The sequence below is a fragment of the Watersipora subatra genome, chromosome 9 (genome assembly GCF_963576615.1).
Source record: "Watersipora subatra chromosome 9, tzWatSuba1.1, whole genome shotgun sequence".
Taxonomy (NCBI): domain Eukaryota; kingdom Metazoa; phylum Bryozoa; class Gymnolaemata; order Cheilostomatida; family Watersiporidae; genus Watersipora; species Watersipora subatra.
In genome coordinates, this window is record NC_088716.1 from 58,312,845 (window position 1) to 58,332,617 (window position 19,773).

General features: G+C 35.1%; 1 protein-coding gene across 1 annotated transcript; it reads right to left on the reverse strand.

The window, feature by feature from the left end:
• Positions 1–346: 346 nt before the first annotated feature.
• LOC137403902 (proteasome assembly chaperone 1-like) lies at positions 347–18,057 on the reverse strand. The gene is made up of 7 exons (XM_068090008.1): positions 16,611–18,057; positions 16,010–16,113; positions 14,177–14,388; positions 13,834–13,932; positions 9,547–9,646; positions 9,281–9,417; positions 347–585 (listed from the first exon to the last, which is right to left on the reverse strand). Exons 1-7 carry the CDS (start codon positions 16,712–16,714, stop codon positions 511–513), a joined length of 831 nt encoding a protein of 276 aa, XP_067946109.1. The 5' UTR covers positions 16,715–18,057; the 3' UTR covers positions 347–510.
• Between the last annotated feature and the right edge of the window lie 1,716 nt (positions 18,058–19,773).

Sequence of the window (19,773 nt, forward strand, 5' to 3'; positions counted from 1 at the left end):
AAGTCATGGAAGATAGAAAGGACAAATGTGCATATAACACATGAACATTCAACATTCACATTTTAGCAATATTATAATGAACTAAGAATGAATCCAAAAGCTCCCTATTTTAATCTATCCCCATCATAATTGGATAACCCAGAAACTCCTATAGTAACAGCACTTATGACTGGCGAGATTGGAGTTCTGACAACATCAGATTTGTTGCAATGAGTTTTGCCAATGACTGGCCAATTTCTTTCAATATGTGGTTACCTAACATGCCATTTCGAGATGCCTAACATCATGCATCTAGTCAAGTAGGACCTTTGATCAGCTTACGAAATAAATTAGTCTATAATTATCCATATAAAATACGTATATTGATTGAAATAAAAAATGCAAGTAAGATTGGCAGTGGATAAAACAGTCGTATTTTATTTTGCAGGCAAAAGACTACCAGTTTGGATAATGTTAGTATCTTGATTGTAACAAAAATACTGAGATCGTGAAAATGTGTGTAACCCATCATCACATATACAGCAAATTGCTTTTGTTCTTCTGGTCCACAAGCTTTCTTAGCTCTTCGCTTGCATTTGGGTTAGGCTGTAAGAATAGACAACTCTCATATACATGTACATAGAAAGAGTGCATTCACAGAGCAAGCCATGATAATGAGACCTGCTATCAGTGCATAGTCGAATTTTTAACATTTTCACCAACGAATGCCATAGCAGCTCCCCATACATTAACAAGTATATATATATATATATATATATATATATATATATATATATATATATATATATATATATATATATATATATATATATATATATATATATATATATATATATATATATATATATATGCAAAGCTCATCACATTTGTGATTTGAGCACTCTGGTGTATGGCGGATTAGAGTGCCCCGGGTGTGCATAAGCCAAATTATATTCACAAACTCGAGTTTGTAAAAATAAGGTGCAATATACTGGTATTACGGTAGCATAACCGTAGATCTGGTTATATTAACAATGGTACACCGATAGGCACCCATTAGCTAATAGAAATTAAACTATGTATGTACTGTAAAACTAAAACTTATTGCTTTTACCAGGAACTCGAGTTTACAACGCACTAATTATAAACCAATTTTGAAGAACTCGGCTTCTGCAAACTGGGAAAATCTGCTTGAAAGCAAGTTGAAAAACCCGAGTTACTGTTTCTGAGTTGGCAATGACCCAACTCACTCTAAACAACTCAATTGTTCTCATCATTTCTTTTTTAATGATTTTCTCTAGCTATATTTTTTACATGGAATTTTTTGTGCATCATTAAACTTCCTTGATATAATTTTTATGTTTGTTCATTTCCGGTGATCATTCAGTTTCTTGTCAGGTTCTAGAAAGAGAACTATTTTTTCATTTGAAAAAGAAGTGGCCCGGCCCCACTTAGATTGTTTTTTAGTTTGCTTTTTATATTCTACAACTGCTTTTGTCTATTTATATAAATAAATATGCATAAATATGCACAAATATTGCCAATATATATATAATTAAATAAGTATATATATATTTAAATTATTATTATGAGATGATCCTAGATGCAGACTGTGCAAAGATGCACCTGAGACCATCCAACACATCATCAGTGGATGCAAGCAGCTAGCAGGGAACGCATACACTGAGCGGCATAATCATGTCGCAGGTGTTGTGTATAGAAGTCTATGTGATGAGTATGGCCTTAATAAACCACAACACTGGTGGGAAGCTCCTGGTAAGGTCAATGAAAATGACCGCGCTAAGATCCTCTGGGACTTCTACATCCAAACTGACAAGCATGTCCTAGCAAACCAACCAGATATAGTGGTGGTAGACAAGGAGAACAAGAGGGCTACTATAATAGATATAGCAGTACCCAATGACTACAATATAGCCAGCAAAGAAAAAGAAAAGGTAGAGAAATATCTCCCTCTTGGAGAAGAAATTGAAAAATGCTGGAATGTAAGAACAACTGTAATCCCAGTAGTCATTGGGGCACTGGGCGCAATAACACCGGCGCATAAAATGTGGCTTGCCCAAATACCAACAACAATCAACTCAGGTGAGTTGCAGAAAAGTGCGCTATTGGGAACAGCTAAGATCTTGAGGCGAGTGCTCAAACTCCCAGGTCTCTGGTAGGAGACCCGAGTTAGAGCAGAATTTACCACCCATACGGGGTATCCGGGGTGAGGAAACAATTTTTTTATTAATCAATTATTAAATTGTATATAATATGTGCAAATGCAGTTCCGTAAAGGAGACACTCCAATTACTCACTTTGCTGTTTTTTACAAACCCGGATTAGTTTTGCATAACACAGCTCGAGTTCATCCAAAACCCAGCCGGAGTTCTTTGAGCAGCCACCCATGTTCAACAACTCGGTTTGAGAACATGGAACACGGCGCACTGTAAGGCTCCATACTGGTGTCAACACATTGACTTTCTTGAAGTCTGTGAAACAACTTAGTTGTTTCACAGACTTCAAGAAAGTCATGCCATGAAATTACTGCCATGAAACAACTTAGTTGTTTCATGGCAGTAATTCAACCATCATTCGCAATGGGATTTGTCTCCCTTGCCAGCTCTGAGCTGCACTGATGAGGTTTCAGTAGCCAAAACAGTAATGTCTGTAGTATGTGTATATATAAAGATACATATATGCATGTATATATTTTATATATACATATCTTATCTTATATCTATATTTCTCAAAGTATGTCCGTATGTCTGTCTGCATTACGGCTATAGCTATTATTAGAATAACTGTAGCTGGACAACAATGCTGACGCAATGTCATGGAGTACAGTCATTAGAAGCCGAGCAGCTTACTAGAATTTTCCATTGGCAATGTGCCAGGCTAATAGCTTGAAAGTTACAGATGTTTGACAAAGTTTTAAAACCTTTACAGTTGCTTTTATTTTTCTCATAATTTATATCAACTACACAAAACACTTCTTTCATGATATGTAGTTTGAAAGTCAGAATGGGAAATGTTGTTATATGTTAAGTGCAAATCAATTTTCTGTCCAGACCTTTTTATTCTCCAGGCAAGGCTGGGTAGCACAGCTAGTACAGTAATACTTCAACTTACGAGTGCTCCAACGTACGAGAAACTTGAGATACGAGCCAGCTTTCAAGCAAGTTTTAGTACTAACATACGAGCCATGTTTGAGATACGAGCACTTGAGTCGGTTGCCAAGTATGCCGGAGGTGTTTTATGAGAACAGCATCACTCTGTATTTTTCAACTGCTCAGGTTATACTGTTGTACCGTGTTTTTTGTGCACGATTTTCTGTGCAGAATTATGTGAATTAAACGTACTGTGCGTAGACCGAAAGTTTGCCAGTAAAATGAAAGATAATACAAAGAAAAAGCAAATGATAACAATCGATATTAAACAGAGAAATATTGAAAAATATGCGAAATGTGTATGCGTGATTGAGCTAGCTCGGCAATATGACAGAAATACATTCATAATTATCAAACAGAAGGATTATATTCAGGGTATTTAGTTCGCAAAAGGACTAACCATAGTTTCTAAACGGTGCAGCGATCTTCACGACTGCTGATGGCATTAGACAAACAATTGGCCGGTGACAGCGTAACTGAAACGATGCTATGTGAAAAGGCCGGCGCTATCTATCCAAACTGTTTAATAGACATTCGGACAAGTTGGCTAGTGGTCGTGCATTAACCATTTCTGACGACACCTGTGTTCGTCCTAATCGCAACATGTTGCAAGGGCGACAAAGGCAAACGTCCTTAGATAGGTTTATCTTAAAACGGCTGGCCAGTCTTGAAAGCGAAAAAAAGGAAAAATTTCTCGCTAACCAGCGAGAAACTTCAAACTATGAACGCCGAAGAAATTTTAATTATGTTTAGTTGAAAATGAAAGTTTGCTTTTAGGTTTGCTTCTAAGTTTGTCTTTTAACACTTTGATAAAATCCAAATTTATCAAAGTCAACTGTTGTAACGAAGGATAACTTATATCTCCCTCCCTGGCAAATGCAAGTGTTAACTGCTATTGTATGTATTTAATTTTACATTTTAATTAATCACACTTCCTTGCATTATTTTTTATTTGTTGCTTTATTGAAATCATGTAGTACGTAAGGACAATAACCAACATGTTCTTTCTGTTACAATATCTTGTTTTGAGTGTTTTATTTGCTTTTTTTAGAGTATGGAAACCAATCAATATATATTTAATTGTTCTATATATAAATTAATTGCACCAACATGCGAGTAAATTGACATACGAGCTCAGTCTCGGAACGCATTAAGCTCGTAAGTTGAAGTATGACTGTATATATATATATATTATATATATGTATGTACATAAGTGAAAGCGTAAGATCCGAGCAGAGTGCTCACTGATAAAATCTGGGCAAGTTAAAATCAATAAAACAGACTATAACTTTAGATAAAACACTTCATTACTATTAGTTTTATGCTTGCTGAGAGCAATCTTCAGATCTGCTCTCAGCAAGCATGAAACTAATAGTAATGAAGTGTTTTATCTAAAGTTATAGTCTGTTTTATTGATTTTATATGTGTGTATATATAAATATATATACATATTTATATATATATATATACACACACATACATATATAGTGTGTATACATATATAGTGTGTGTGTATATATATGTACAGAGCACCCGCGGGATACGATTACCTGATATACGATTTTTTCACCATACAAAGTTGAACATGGTGAGATTTTCACCTCGCTACACGAATTTTATTTCACAATACAAATTCAAAATTTTTTTTCGCTTGAGTTCAAATTTGGCAGTCGGTGTACTTACTACGTATGTCGACACAACAGAGACGCCGGAATGCGGTTCGCCGAAAACACTTTCACAACGTTTAGAAGAGACACGACAACCGACTTCTCTCAGGTTGGCATTCCACGTGGGAAAGTTTGTGAAAAGTGCATTTAAGTAAGAGGAAATATTCATTTTTAGCGTTATACTCCATTTGACTAAAAACTTTTATTTAGCATACGTATATAACTACAAGTATCTATATTTAATTCTTCAGCTATGGAATCTGAGACCGATACAAACGTTACAAGACGAAGGAAAATTGATTTCTATGACAACAAAGTTGGATGTGATAAATAAATAGGAAGAAGGCGCTCATATTGTTAATATTGCCAAGGAACAGGGTTGGCAAAAAAATCGATATTTAAAAAAATATCATTTCACTGATATATATCATGATATTTATTGATATCTTTGATATTTAATGATATTGATGATATTTTTGTAACGAAAGACATTTTTGAAAAAAAAATTGAAGCTAGGTTGAACTTATATGGTGTTTACATCGTGATTGATGTATTTTATAGGTTGTATGGGACAAGTCAGCAATGTTTAATACCAAAAACTTGATTTATTGCAGGCCTGGTATAATAATAATATTTATAAATATAAACTGTTCGTCAAACATTGAATTGGAAATCATGACATGAATGCAAAGTGCAAACAAAATAGTGCAAATAGTAAATACACACTATGATAGTCCAAGCATGTTCTAATGTCCTACTCTTGTCTAGTTTAGGTATTTGTAAACAAACACCAGCTTGCCAGCCTTCACCACACCGAGACAATTTCTCAACTTGCTGTGAACCAGTCCACATGATGAAAACACACACTCAACACTAGCAGTCAGAGTTATATCGTCATATTTCTAGATTTTATACTGAGCCAGAATCCTTTGAAGGTATTAATTGAAATTATTTTTACAGAAAATAATGAAATGAGTTACTCTGTCATCTTAGTGAGTCAGTGTAATGTGCTCACAATTCTGTCTCTGGGTGTCAGATTGTTCAATTCAAAATCATGGATTATGAAGTTCAAAAGGTTTTCAGCAGGCTGGTCTTTCAATAAGGCAATAAAATATAACACTTTAACATGAGATAATCAGGTTAGGGAGATAGTACTGGGATGAAGGAATACATTTTAGATCTGAAAAACTCTTCTCAACTCAAACACTAATTAATTTGTCTAGCCAATGCCACCTCCTTGGTCTGGCTATCTTTGTTTGCCTGTGTTGGGTAAGCCTAATAGGACCCTATGCAAGTAATTGATGATTTTAGGTGTTATTTAGCATTTTTAGACTATTAGTAATAGTTGCAAGGTGAAAACAATGATAAAATAGATATTTTTCAAAAATATTAATATCGATTTTTTTAACTTAAAAATATCATATCTATCGGCGATATAGATCGATGATATGTATCAAGCGTTATATATCAAACCAACCCTGCCAAGGAATATGGTCGCAATCAATTAACAATTGCGATTATTGTTATCAAAAACAAAAAATCGTTAAAGCAAACACAAGGAGCTTAAGACTGACAATTCGTAGGAGTTTGAGGCTATGCACAAGATCAGCATTCAAGTGGAGAAACCATTTAGTTGTGGCAAGGAAGTAGAAGAGACAGAAAAACCTACATTGGCAGAAAAATTTCAAGTGTTCAATTTACTGGTGTGGACTGGTACACAAAACAATACCGTACAATGTATGTATAATATATATCATTAATTTATCTTCTTTGTGTGGCATGTTTTTCATGTTTTAGTTTATTTCATGTTTTATTTATTTCATTTTGATTTTATGCTTTAATTTCTTATTTAATCATGTGTTTGCAGGCGAGCCTGTTTTCTACTACGTAAATACAAATCATCGTATGTATGTAACTCATATATAACTAACTAGCTACTATATGTAGATAGCTGACGCGTCCACATTACTTTCTAGAACTTGCTAAAGCCCTGCCTTCTAGGGTATAAACACATACAAACTTCTGCATGTTTGGTTACATTGATTCTTGTGCACATTTCATACAAGACAAACTACTGTACAACCTTCCTAGGATCCTTTTACAAGCGTTAGCTCGCTAGCAATTTTCTGCATTGCACCAGCATTTACAGTGCACCAGCAAGCATCATCTTCAATAAGTGATCAAGTAGGCTATCTTCTACATTGCACCAAGTTAGCTTGTTTTCTCAGAACACTCTCTGCACCAGCAGAAAAGCTGTGTCTTCCTGGCCATTTCTGCTTTTAATGACCCAAAAGTGTTAAACTTTTTCTTTCAAAACCAGTCGAAAAAATTGGACAGGATTAGACAACTTCTTTTAGCCTGCCAAAAAATTCCATCTCATTACGTAGTAAATTTATTTTTAAGTGTACAATAACATAATTAGCATTGATACGTATTTGCCTCCTCTCTGCTCTACTCGCTACATGTACCAGCTCACGTCACGTTACTCCAAAGTTCTGTACGTCCTGTATAGTAAATAAAATTTCATTTTTCTTTTCGATGGCCATTAAACGGTCAAGTGCGTGAGAGGCCGCTTCCGATAACTGCATCACTCGGCCTTTCTTGTTGAATTAGGTTCAAAAAGGTTTGAATCGGACACGCTAAATGTGAAAGTGAAGACAAACTGATGAAGAATAAAAGTTTCATGATATAAAGTTGAAATTCAGTAAAATAGTTAAAAGCCATAATAAAACTTAGTTTCAAGTGTGAGTTTAGTAAGCTAAACTTATTTGAAGTGTACTAAAAGTTTATGTTAGACTTACGCCTTAAAGGTAAGAGCCTTTTACCGTATGTACTGCACTTGGTACACACATTATGATGTTGCATTTTACAGTATTGCAGATCATAATCGCTAGGTGCACTTAATACTATTCAGCTACTGTAAGTAACTATAGTTACTGAAGTTAGCATACTATTTTGTTACTAATTTTCAATGTGTGTAGCATTTTTATAAAACTTTGGACGATTTTTACCATTTTTATTTGGCATTGTATAATTGCAATGGTCTCTATACCCCTACATTCGATTTTTTGCCCCATACGATGCCAACCTCGGAACGGATCAACATCGTTTCCCGAGGGTGCACTGTATATATAGTGTATATACATGTATATACATGTATATAGTGTGTGTCTGGATATATATATATATATATACATATTACTTTACAATGTACAATACTTTTTCTATAATCCCACGACCAAATGAGCGGAGCGAATGTTTGAGAGTTTTTATGATAAATGCATGTGCACACAACTTACGAAAATTATTCATCAACAACGTCGCAAACCCTTGTACAGAAATCTCATCGAGAAAATTTAGCCATTTTTCTGTGGAGTCGTTTAAGTATAACAACGATACAAAAGACATATAAACCTAGTTAAATATATTACCGAGTCTTTGAAAAGTGTCGACAGTATCTTAAAACTTACCCATCTGATCGGATTATACATAAATAGACAGATTAATTCGGCCAAAAATCGCTACAAAACGCTTGAAAAGCTTGGTTTAATAATATTTAAGACCGGCCTATGATACGCCAATAAAGCCGTGTGACAGATAGTAGAACTATTCAGCAGTGCGCATTTCACGAGAAAAACGTGCTCAGTTCACCAGTCTATGGCATTGTTTACTTGCTAAGGTTTCTAATATTTTGGTTAGATTTAATTATAAGAATAATTAATCGAATTTATTTGAAGATTCCTGTAATAAACGTAGACCGTTTGAGGCGTAGACCAATTTACAGGTACGAAATTGTGGTACACAGTTTATCAGCCTATGTTTTTTTGTCCAATTACCGAAGGTTTCATTAAATTATTTAAAACGTTAGCCGAAATTATTTACAACTTATGTACAAGCTAGGGCCGAACTACAATGCCCCTTTATGACGAGAACATTTTTTATCTTGCTCCAGTTTGCACAAAACTTCCAGACGCGTGAACGCTCATACTTGCTTTTTGTTAAAGATCGCTATCAAAACAATTCTACATTCAACACAACCAACTTTCAAACTGTTTATCGTACACAGTAGCTTGCCATTTTACTTCTAATTTTGCATTTCAGAGTTATAATAAACATATTTCCTTATTGTTGTTGTTAAATTACATACATTACAGTAGATTAGGCCTACAGCTTTAATTAATATTTATTTTATTGTTGTAAAACATAGGTTTGAGATAGTAGTAGATTAGGTGTGAAATTGTTATTTGCACTTTTTTGAAGTTGTGCTCCCTCAAATTTATTTTATGTCATCTCGAACAACTTTCATTTACACTATACTCTGCCAATTCCTGCTGACAACTACTTTTTCAACAACCAGCACTGCCATTTATTTTTTCCATTATCACTTATTCCATTATCAGGTCGTGGGCTGTATGACAGGGGAATTTCTAGTATACAGTATATCTTTATAATAGCGTAGCTTACCACATAGAAGTCTCTAAAAGGGGTTGTCGCTGTTAGTTTGGTGAACTCTTTTAGAGATTCTATATCGAGATATATATTCTCTGTGTAACAAACATAGAAGACAGCAGGTATAGCCTTCACTTGACAATGGGTTATAACTACAAACGTATACATACACAAATCAGTTGGTGTACGTTAAAACACAAAAAATATTTCAACTAGGACATTGAAAATTGAGTAGACCTATTATCCAACATGCATGAACAACTATTCTTATTAAAACTTACTTTGTGCTGGCAGGCCATCTATAATGTTGGGTTGCTCAAGGTATCTGCAGATCGGTGTACCCTGAAAGTGAGTTGTCTTGAGAGCTCGCAAAAATGGCACCTGTAATTAGGCACAAGAGAAGCATGCGTTGTTAAGATTGTGGATGCAGAATACACAAAGTAACAATAGCAACAATTAGCAACTAGAGGTGCACCGATTCTAAATTCACCAGCCGATTTAGATACCGATCCGATATACCGATTCTTATTGAAAAATAATCCGATTTAGATACAGATTCAGATATTTTGTGTTGCATAGATAATTGTTCATTTTATTATAGAAAATATAAATATTAATGTATTTATTTGTTTGTATTTATTTATGAAAAAAAGAGATATATATATATATATATCTATTTTTTCCATAGATAAATAAATACAAATAAATACATTAATATTAATATAATGCATTTATTTATGCAAACAAATAAATACATTAATATATATATATATATATCTATATACATAGATATATATACAATGTATATATATGTTATCTAGTTTATCTATATACATATATATACATATAATATGTATAAGTGGAACTTCACTCTATAAGTTAAACATTTTATTACTAAGTTTCATGTGGTACAATAAGTATCATATATATATATATATATATATATATATATATATATATATATATATATATATATATATATATATATATATATATATATACGAGGTCTGATCCAAAAGTTCCAGGAATGGAGCTATAACTCAAAACGCGTTGCTTCAATTTACCTATATAGTTAGTCCCCTTCAAAGTACTCCCCTTGGCTACCGATACACTTGTCCCACCTCTTCTGCCATGATGCCATGCAGTGCTGAAACCCCTCGGCGTCAACGCTGTTTAGCTCCCTCGTAGTTGCACATTGAATTGACTCTATACTGTCAAATCTGGTTCTTTTCATAGTAAGTTTTAACTTAGGAAATAGCCAAAAGTCACAGGGAGCCAGATCTGGTGAATATGGAGGATGTGGTAGAACAGCCATGTTGGTTTTAGCGCAATACTGCTTCACAGAAAACGCAGTGTGGGCGGGTGCGTTATCATGGTGCAGCATCCATGAACCTGTGCGCCACAGTTCAGGTCTTATGCCCATAACTCTTTGCCTAAGACGTCTCAAAATATCAATATAAACATGCTGATTCACAGTAGTACCCTGTGGTAAGTATTCATGGTGTACTAATCCATGAATATCAAAAAACGCAATCAGCATGGTCTTTACACCTGAATGAGACATCTTCGCCTTTTTTGGTCTTGGGGAGCCCGGAGACTTCCACTGACTACTTTGGAATTTAGTCTCTGGGTCAGAACCATACACCCAAGACTCATCTCCAGTTATTATCTTCGAAAGAAAGTTTTTATCCTTTTTTGAAGCTTCCTTGAAATCGTTGCAAGCGTGCATCCTGAGCTCCTTTTGGTCATCAGTTAGCAAACGTGGCACGAACTTTTCTGCGACTCTTCTCATGTTTAAATCATCAGTTAATACTCTTTGAACAGTTCCAAAACCAAGTCCAGTTTCTCCAGAAATTTCTCTAATAGTTAAACGACGATCTGCCACGACTAATGACCTCACACTGTCGATCGACGAACAAGTTCTTGCCGACGCTGGTCTGCCAGACCTTGCATCATCTTCAGTGCTGTCTCTACCTTCACGAAAACGTTTGTGCCACTCAAAAACTTGTGTTTTCTTTAGAGCAGCATCTCCAAAAGCAATATTTAACATTTCAATTGTCTGAGTACTTGTTTTCTCTAATTTCACACAAAACTTAATGCAAATACGCTGTTCCGATTGATTAGACATGGCGATGAATTTGTTAAAAAAAAGACGGAAGCACATGACAGACCTTGACATATCGTCGGCTCACGGGAGAACGCGTTGTCATAGCAACCCGAAATTTTGTGACAACACTCCGGAGGTGTTTCCCTGCAAACGCTGCAATGGGTTTTTCCATCGTGCAAATATGCAAGTGTACACAACTCTATTCCGGGAACTTTTGGATCAGACCTCATATATATATATATATATATACATATACAGTCAAACATAGATAACTCGAACTTCACGGGACCGAGCAAAAGTGTTTGAATTATCAGAGCGTTCAAGTTATCAGAGCACTGTCACAAGTCCATGTATTTACTTATTTATTAGTAGATACATGTACATATGCAAACTATAATATAAATCAAAAGCACAAATGGCTTGTTTCAAATTAAATGCTTCTAATGTAAAGTTTAAAACGTTTTTATCAAAAAGTATAGAGATTTTTCTATCACTTGAGATTGGTTTGTTGTTTGAGGTGATGTTATTGCCAGGACGTTTTTTTAGATTGACATTGGCAAAACTTGATCGTTGTTGAAATGCTCAAAAGAAAAGACATCTTTTTCTTTTGAGCGTTTTACCCACGATCAATTTTGCCAATTTTTCTTGAAGTTTATGCAACTTCAGGAAAAAGTTACCAAAGAAAAATCCCTTACTTTACCTGGGATTCGTTAAGAGCAACACTCCGAGGCAGTTCAATTAAAAGTTTTACGAGGTTTAACGGTACATTGTATATCACTCACGCTTTTTGAATGGATACTTATTGAATGTACACACGTATTCTGTGTTTAGGTCAAACGATGAATAGTTTTTTTTAGCTAAGACAACGTATACGTTTAATAAAAACAATTTTTAAGACGTTTTAAACATTCAACATTCCGACGTTGATTCAACACGGAATCAACGTCGGAAAACTATTCGTCATGGGCTAGCCGGGTCACGCACTCAAGGATTTTCGCCACGCACATACAAAACAACATGCGATTTTTGTTTTGTATGTGCGTGGCGAAAATCCTTGCGCGCGTGACCAAGCAAGCCCGTGCTATTAATCGTATAGCAGTATAAATCAAATTTGACCAAACCTTTAGAAAAGTCGTTGACAAAATTATTTTGCCGATGGTGGTAATAACAACGCTTATGAATTACGAAAAGATGAGGTTTACCTCTATGGCTTTGAATAAAGTGATTTTCTAAAGCGATAACAACCGTTTCGGTAGCCGTTGGGCAAAAAACAGTTCGAATTAACAGTGTTGAGGTCGAGTTATCTATAGCAATTTATCATTACGTGGGAACGGACCAAAGAAACCGTTCGAATTAACCATGTGTTCGAGCTATCCGTGGACGAGTTATCCATGTTTGACTGTATATGTATATATTTATGTTCACATACTGACATATCATGCATGTAGTAACAAAACAGTCCATGTTTCTTGTAATTTGTAATTAATAATAGTAATTATTGTTAGTAGTACAGCTCTATCTGTGATAATGAAATTTCTCTTCTATTGCTGAACCAACTACTGCGCATGTACAGGTTTAGAGTAAATCATTGTTTCTTTTAATTACTTTTAGTGATTCAATTCTCTCAGAGAAAAGTCTCTTTCTTCTAACACTATCAATGTAGCCAGTCGTACTGAAGAGGGACTCACTTGCAACAGATGATGAAGGACAAGCTAAATACCGATAAGCCACTGGGATTATTTTGTATGATACAAACGATACATTGTATCATCAGGATCAAAAGAGATAGATAACTTTAGGCTTTGTCTGCTCAAACTACTTTCGTAATCCTAGTAAATAGAAATATTACTCTGCATTCTTGCTTCCCTTCTTTGTTATCTTGTTCGTGATTAGCTGCAATGAATCCCATCGCTGTAATTGGAAAATACCACACTTTGTGATCACGTCCTGACTAAAGCAAAAATGTTCCTCAGCTGTGTTGATGTTGACCGAAATTCATTAGGTAGGAGTAAGGAACTTGCAGCCGATAATCTTTATTAGTGTAGCAGGCTAAAGAACTGTTTTCTGCTAAATATTTTTTCTGTAAAAAGTATCTGAAGTTTCAGATTTTTCAAGAAAAGATCGGCCGATACCGTTTCAGATGCTTAACACCCATATCGGCACCGATATCGGTGCAACTCTATTAGCAACTTAATTCTTATTAAAATTTGTAGTACATGCAAAGAATGCCTGTCCTTTACATAAGTGGCAAAAAGAAGACAATTCCAGCATAGTTCAAAAAACACTTTAGCAGATGTCTGGATGAAGGTGTATGCTATTATTTAACCCCAAACTACAGCACAAGTTTTATCAACATCCTCCTGTGCAACTCATGACACTAAAGCTTTACAATCATTACCAAAATATTGCAACTCAAAGGTTGTCTTCCCCTGCAAGAATGATGGCAAAAAGAGTAACTCACGTTAATCTGAGAGGGTGCCTGAATGCTCCTGTATTCACTCACTGACTTGTGGCTGAGCACTGCCACATAAGTGTGGATTGACTTGACACTAGAGAATAGCTGCAAAAGGCATGTCTAATTCTAAACTTTTAGGCAGCAGTGGCTAGGATACTGTCATTACCAAGTAAATAGCATAAGTGCTGCGTATACATCAAGTATTTCTTAAGGGCCCCGATAAAATGCACATAATTCTTTAGCGATAATACACAGCTCTGAACTGTCTCTATCAAACAATTACTACCTGAGACAAAAACCTACAGTAGATTGAAGTAGCTGTCTAAAAATAGAATGGAAGTTAAGAGACCTGTTGAACCCAAGAGGAGCTCTGTTCGGGAATGACCTTGGTGTTGCACTGACAGAAGAGGATGGATGGGTGACTACGTAGTCGGTATATATAGCATGTCTCATCTGTAAAGGACTCCTGGTCAAGGGTGTTGATGCAGTTGTCTGAAAGCCCACTGCATAACACTCCGAGTCTCTCGGCGCCTTCATACAGCAGGTGTGTTTGCACGAAACCTGCAACGAACAATTTTATCGTGTAATGGCCAGATGCCTACATATAGCTTAAATAACTTTATGATAGTTAAGAATTTATGAAAGCGTCGCTTTTTGGGTGAGGTCAAAGGTAACCGCAGACCGTGACATAGCAAATGCCAAATACATACATTCTTGTACGCATTGAACATGTAAATCTTCTGAAGGTATGTAAAAAGTATGACCTCTCCATAAGTTGATGTCAAAATATGCGTTAGGACGAGTGTGACAAATGTAGAAATAGATGCAGACGTCAGCGTAAATAGAAACTGCAGTTGTGATTATGGCTCATCTATTGGAAAATTTATGTTTTCCCAAACAGGTGTGATAGCATCTAACTGGATTGATGTAATTAGAGGCGTATCCAATTGCATTAGATTATCAAAGCAATGCATGACTCTTGAAGTTGAGGAACTCTGTCAGTCAATCTGTCTACATGTAATCTACTTTTCCTTTTCAAGTAAGCTAGCCTCAATGTAACAGTGATATCTTAGTGAAACAACAACCTTGCTATAGCAATCCCACTGATTACGCACAAATCCCTCATAATGCACTCATACCGGAATAAGCAAACTTAAAACAAATTATATGGAAGCTTCATATACAGTGTACAAAATGTTGACCTGATAATCTCTTTTCTCAGAGTGTAGGTTTAGTAATAATATTCAAAGGATTGCTAAATCATGATGCAACATTAGGGAAGAAGAATTTCCAGGACTATTAAAAACTTGTTTGCATCATCTACAGTAATATGTAAGGGAGTTCATTCAACTTCCAAAAAAAGCTTGTCCAAAATTGCCTAACCTGTTGCCCAATATAAAAAAAGATATTTAGTATTGCTAGTTCTGTCTGTCCATACTCACCCAAGTGCCAGAGTAGCACGCTTTGTACTACATACTGCATGTACTGTATACACTATGCATAGCATGTACTATGTATTGTACACATTATGTATTGTACATATTATGATGTATGTTCCATGTATTAGGTATGCTATGTAGAGTATATACTACGCATTGCACACACTATGTATTGCATGTACAATGTAGTGTATGTACTTGTACTATGTATTGTATGTATTATGTATTGTATGTGGTTGGACATGTATCATATGTGTTGGATGTACCATGTATTGCGCATACTATGCATTGTAAGTACTATGTATTGTATATACTATGTATTGTACATATTATGTATTATATGTACAATGCAATGCATGTACAATGTATCATTAGTTATTAAAATGCATATTGAAATGCCCATTGCTTGAATGGTAGTGTGAGATAGTCAGGTCTGTAAGTTTGGCATAAACGCAGACACAAAACATTATCACAGTATAAAATTGGTAAGATGCTTGTGTCCCACTTTGTTTAAAGTTCTAGCCTTGTGTTTTGGAGCAACCAGGAGCCGAACTTGACTATAAATTTCACAGATTACAATGACAAACACCTTTTTTCCACTGAACTCAACATTAACAATAATGGCTTAATGAGCTACTGAAATCTTTTGTAACCATGCGAGTGCTGAAATAAATACAGGTAAGAGTAAACATATAATGATGTAACAGTAAAAAATGGAAGAAATGACCAATTGCAGAACAAACCTGTAGCTACTGAATCGATGGCTATGACAAGAATACCGCATTCTAGTCCACCCTCCCTCTTCATCTCCGCCAGTGCCTCGGGGGACCACTGCAGTACAGATGATCTACAAGAGAATTGAGTGTAGCACAAATTCAGTCTAAAAAATAGTGGGTGAAACATCATATAATCCTTTAATAAATCTTACATGAAACCATTTCAAAGAGAGCTCTATTACAAGATTTGAAAATGTGGATGTCCTCAGCACATGGGAGCTCGGAAACAATGAAAAGCCGCAATTCAACCTTCAAAATTTGGTGATGCTTGAATTCACCAAATCTTTTGCAAAAGAGCAAAAATCTGGTGAATTCAACCTTTACTAGCTGCGGCTAGTTCAATCCTGATAGAATTGATTTGTGACAGGCAAAGAATGGACAGTGCCAGTCAGATATGAGTTCATATTGAAGGACTGAGTGGTGCTAAAACAAATCGTACTAGTTGTTCTGGTGAGTGAGCTGAAAGAGTGAGAGTATGAAGTTGATCAAGCAATAGAAACCCAAAAGCAAGCTAAACCAACCCCAGGTTCTCTGGGTTGACCTTGATAGCAATAAGTCAAATACTTACTCTACCGGTACACACTCAGCATCATCTTCATCCTCCTCCTCATCGACAGCCCGTGAGAAAACTGGAAGGACTTCCCCATAAAATGATGGGCCTAACTCGGACATGACGGATGCTTGATGTACTAGCTGCCGTAACTAGAGTTACCTTTGGTCAATCAGAATAGATTTATATAAACAAGGTTGGCCTACCTGTTTTATATTTAGAAGTGCTAATATGATATGTGATACTATAAAATTCATTAAGACACAAATGCTAACATAAAACGGTGAATTTGGAAATCGCTTAGTGCAGCGAGCTCAAATTAGTAAATAAAGCATATCATCCCTCATCATTTATGGGGCTTCCCCCTTAGCATTCACATATATCCATACTGAACTATTGTACGCATATCTGTATTAGCCTCCCGAATATTTAGTTTCTTCATTCCTTTGCTAATAGTTCATGCATTGAAGCATTATGTGGTCACTCCCACACTACTACTAATGGATAAACCTTTCAACCATAACCAAAGCTACTTTCATACATTTCAAGGCTTCGGTGTTTCAATAAATGAACTCTGGTAGTATGATTTTTGAAATACATGTAGATTTTATTGAATATTTATATAGTGACCCTTTTAATGTAATATCATAGTGACTAAAATGTTATTAACAAAGACAGCCCCTGGCGCAATTTTATGCTTAACTCATTGAGTCTATAGATGCAGAAATGGATTACAGGAAGCAGCAGGTAATGAATAGTATTTAACTGACCTTGTCTTTATTACCTAGTTTAGAGACTTATTGAAGTGATATTAAAAAACATCAAAATACTCTTTTAAAGGTGTATATTACATAATTCATCATTAAGAAAAGATAGATTTTTAAAAAGACATCTTACCGGAATAATGCGGTCTCCATACTGTTAGAGAAATTAAATCTTTTCAACAAAAAACTGATAGAGCTAATAATTTAAGGAATCATGAAATTCATTGCACTAGAGATAACCAAATGCTGTTGAGGTTGCAGTTACCTAGCGAATAGAGAAAACACTCGGCACAGTTACTGGCAACCACAGTTCATCTAAAAAGGTCACAATAAGATAATTAAAGCTTCTAACTAAACAATCAGATAACTTTAGTAAATGCGCTTAAAGTGTTCACAATGTTCACAACTCTTGAAGCAGTGGGTCTCTGCTGCTAGCGTAATCGATGTTAGAATTACACGATGTCAATTAACCAGGATGATTGTTGCGTCTTAACGTGGCACTTTAAAGATTGACTTGCAACAAAATTTACATTACAGTTATTTGATATCGAAGGGTTCACCATGTTTTACTCTGCTGTTGTAGGTTCAAAATATGTGAAAAAGTGATTACAAGCTCTTAAAAGATAAAAAACAAACAGTTAATAACAGCCATCACAAAAACGGTCGCAGGTTGGAATCCCCTCTTAAAACGGCTTAAATGAGACGTAGTTGAACACAATGTGCTTCTGTGTATTATTTCATGCAACCTCAATCGTCGAAATATTTTGACAAATAAACTTCGGACATTCAATAAAACCATGTATATTGGTCTTAGGCGTCTATTTCATTATTATTGTAATGCTTATTGTAGTCACTTTGAGAACTGATATTTTAAAATCTAGACTCGATAGTTTAAATTTTTAACCTTAGCTCGAAGGGGTGCATATCATCCTCTGATAACCATGAGGAGGCTGTTGGTCACCTGCGATGGTCAAAAATGCTGCAGAAGTTGTGCCATTTAGAGAAAAATATGGATCACATGATCAGATTAGGACTAGATGATTTGACCAAGCTGAAACGAAACTGTAAAGTAGCGAGCATCTATTTTTGATAAAGGCTTTCTGGTAGACCCTGAAGTGTTTGTCATAAACTAGTGTTACGAAAAACAAATATAATTAATGAGCCTTTTATTGGCTTTTCATTTCACGTGATAGCATCACGGGTCAAAACAATAACAATGTCGAGTTGAGTACATCATCAAAATAAAGGGATTCCAACCTACAGTCATTTTTTTAATTGTTCATTTTGGAGCTTTTAAGAGCTTGTAACCGAATCTCCACATATTTTGTACTCACAACACAGAAGAGTAAAACATGATGAACCATTTGATACGAAATAATTGTAATGTGAATTTTGTTGCAAGTCACCTTTAAAGAATAGAGAAAGCATAATATTACTATGCTTTATTATTTATCTTGAGGTGTTGACTGGTGTTTTAAAAAAAGAATCAAGGAGATTGACCAACCAGAAGCTGAGATATAGCCAGCCAAACACATGCCTACCAAAAAACATAAGTGTTTTGGTAATCCTCATATTAGCATCAATATATGACGTATGAAATCGACTTGTGTGCCATTGGTCAATCAAGCCAATTAATGCACGCTCCTATAACAATCACGACGTTTTAATTGGTTTAGTCTTAGAAAGTATAGACTAATCAAATTGGGCCTAATAATCATTGCTCCAAAAATTCCGAACCAGTCCCTCTGACGTGTAGATTAGTTTTAGAATGAAATAATTACACGCAACTATTATGTCGCAACATTTCGCTATCTTGCTAATTCAGCTCAGTTTTGTTGTTCTCCCACTTAGCTTCCCTATTCAGACTCATCCTTAGCGCTCTTCAAATTTTTATCTACATGTATAGCTAATAAATGGAATCAATTAAATCAATCATCAATCTCGGTTATCATTTATAATTTTCTACAAATTATATTAATTACATCGTTAATTATATACAAAGTTATATTATTATTTTGTATAATATGCATTATGATTATATTAATTAATCATAAAAAAAACCAATTATAAATAACATAGATAGAAGAGTCAAATCAAAAGTTGTTTTCTTTTCTTACAACAAGAGCAGCACGGTCAAGTTATTCTTTTCAAAAATATGGCTGTAGTGAACTTACAGATTAATTAACAGTGACAATAATCCTAAAAATCCACTGAATGTTGCAGTAGGTACAAAGATTATGAAAGAACAAAAATTTACATCCACGTTTCTTATTCGACTGGTAAACAAACTGCGAATAGCGGATATTGTAAATTATAGACCGGCATAGACTATACACGCGCCGTTCGTTCAACAGACGATCTCCGGAGCATATCGGTGCATATAGAGCTAAAGTTTGAGGCGCAATAGTCAAAAGCTC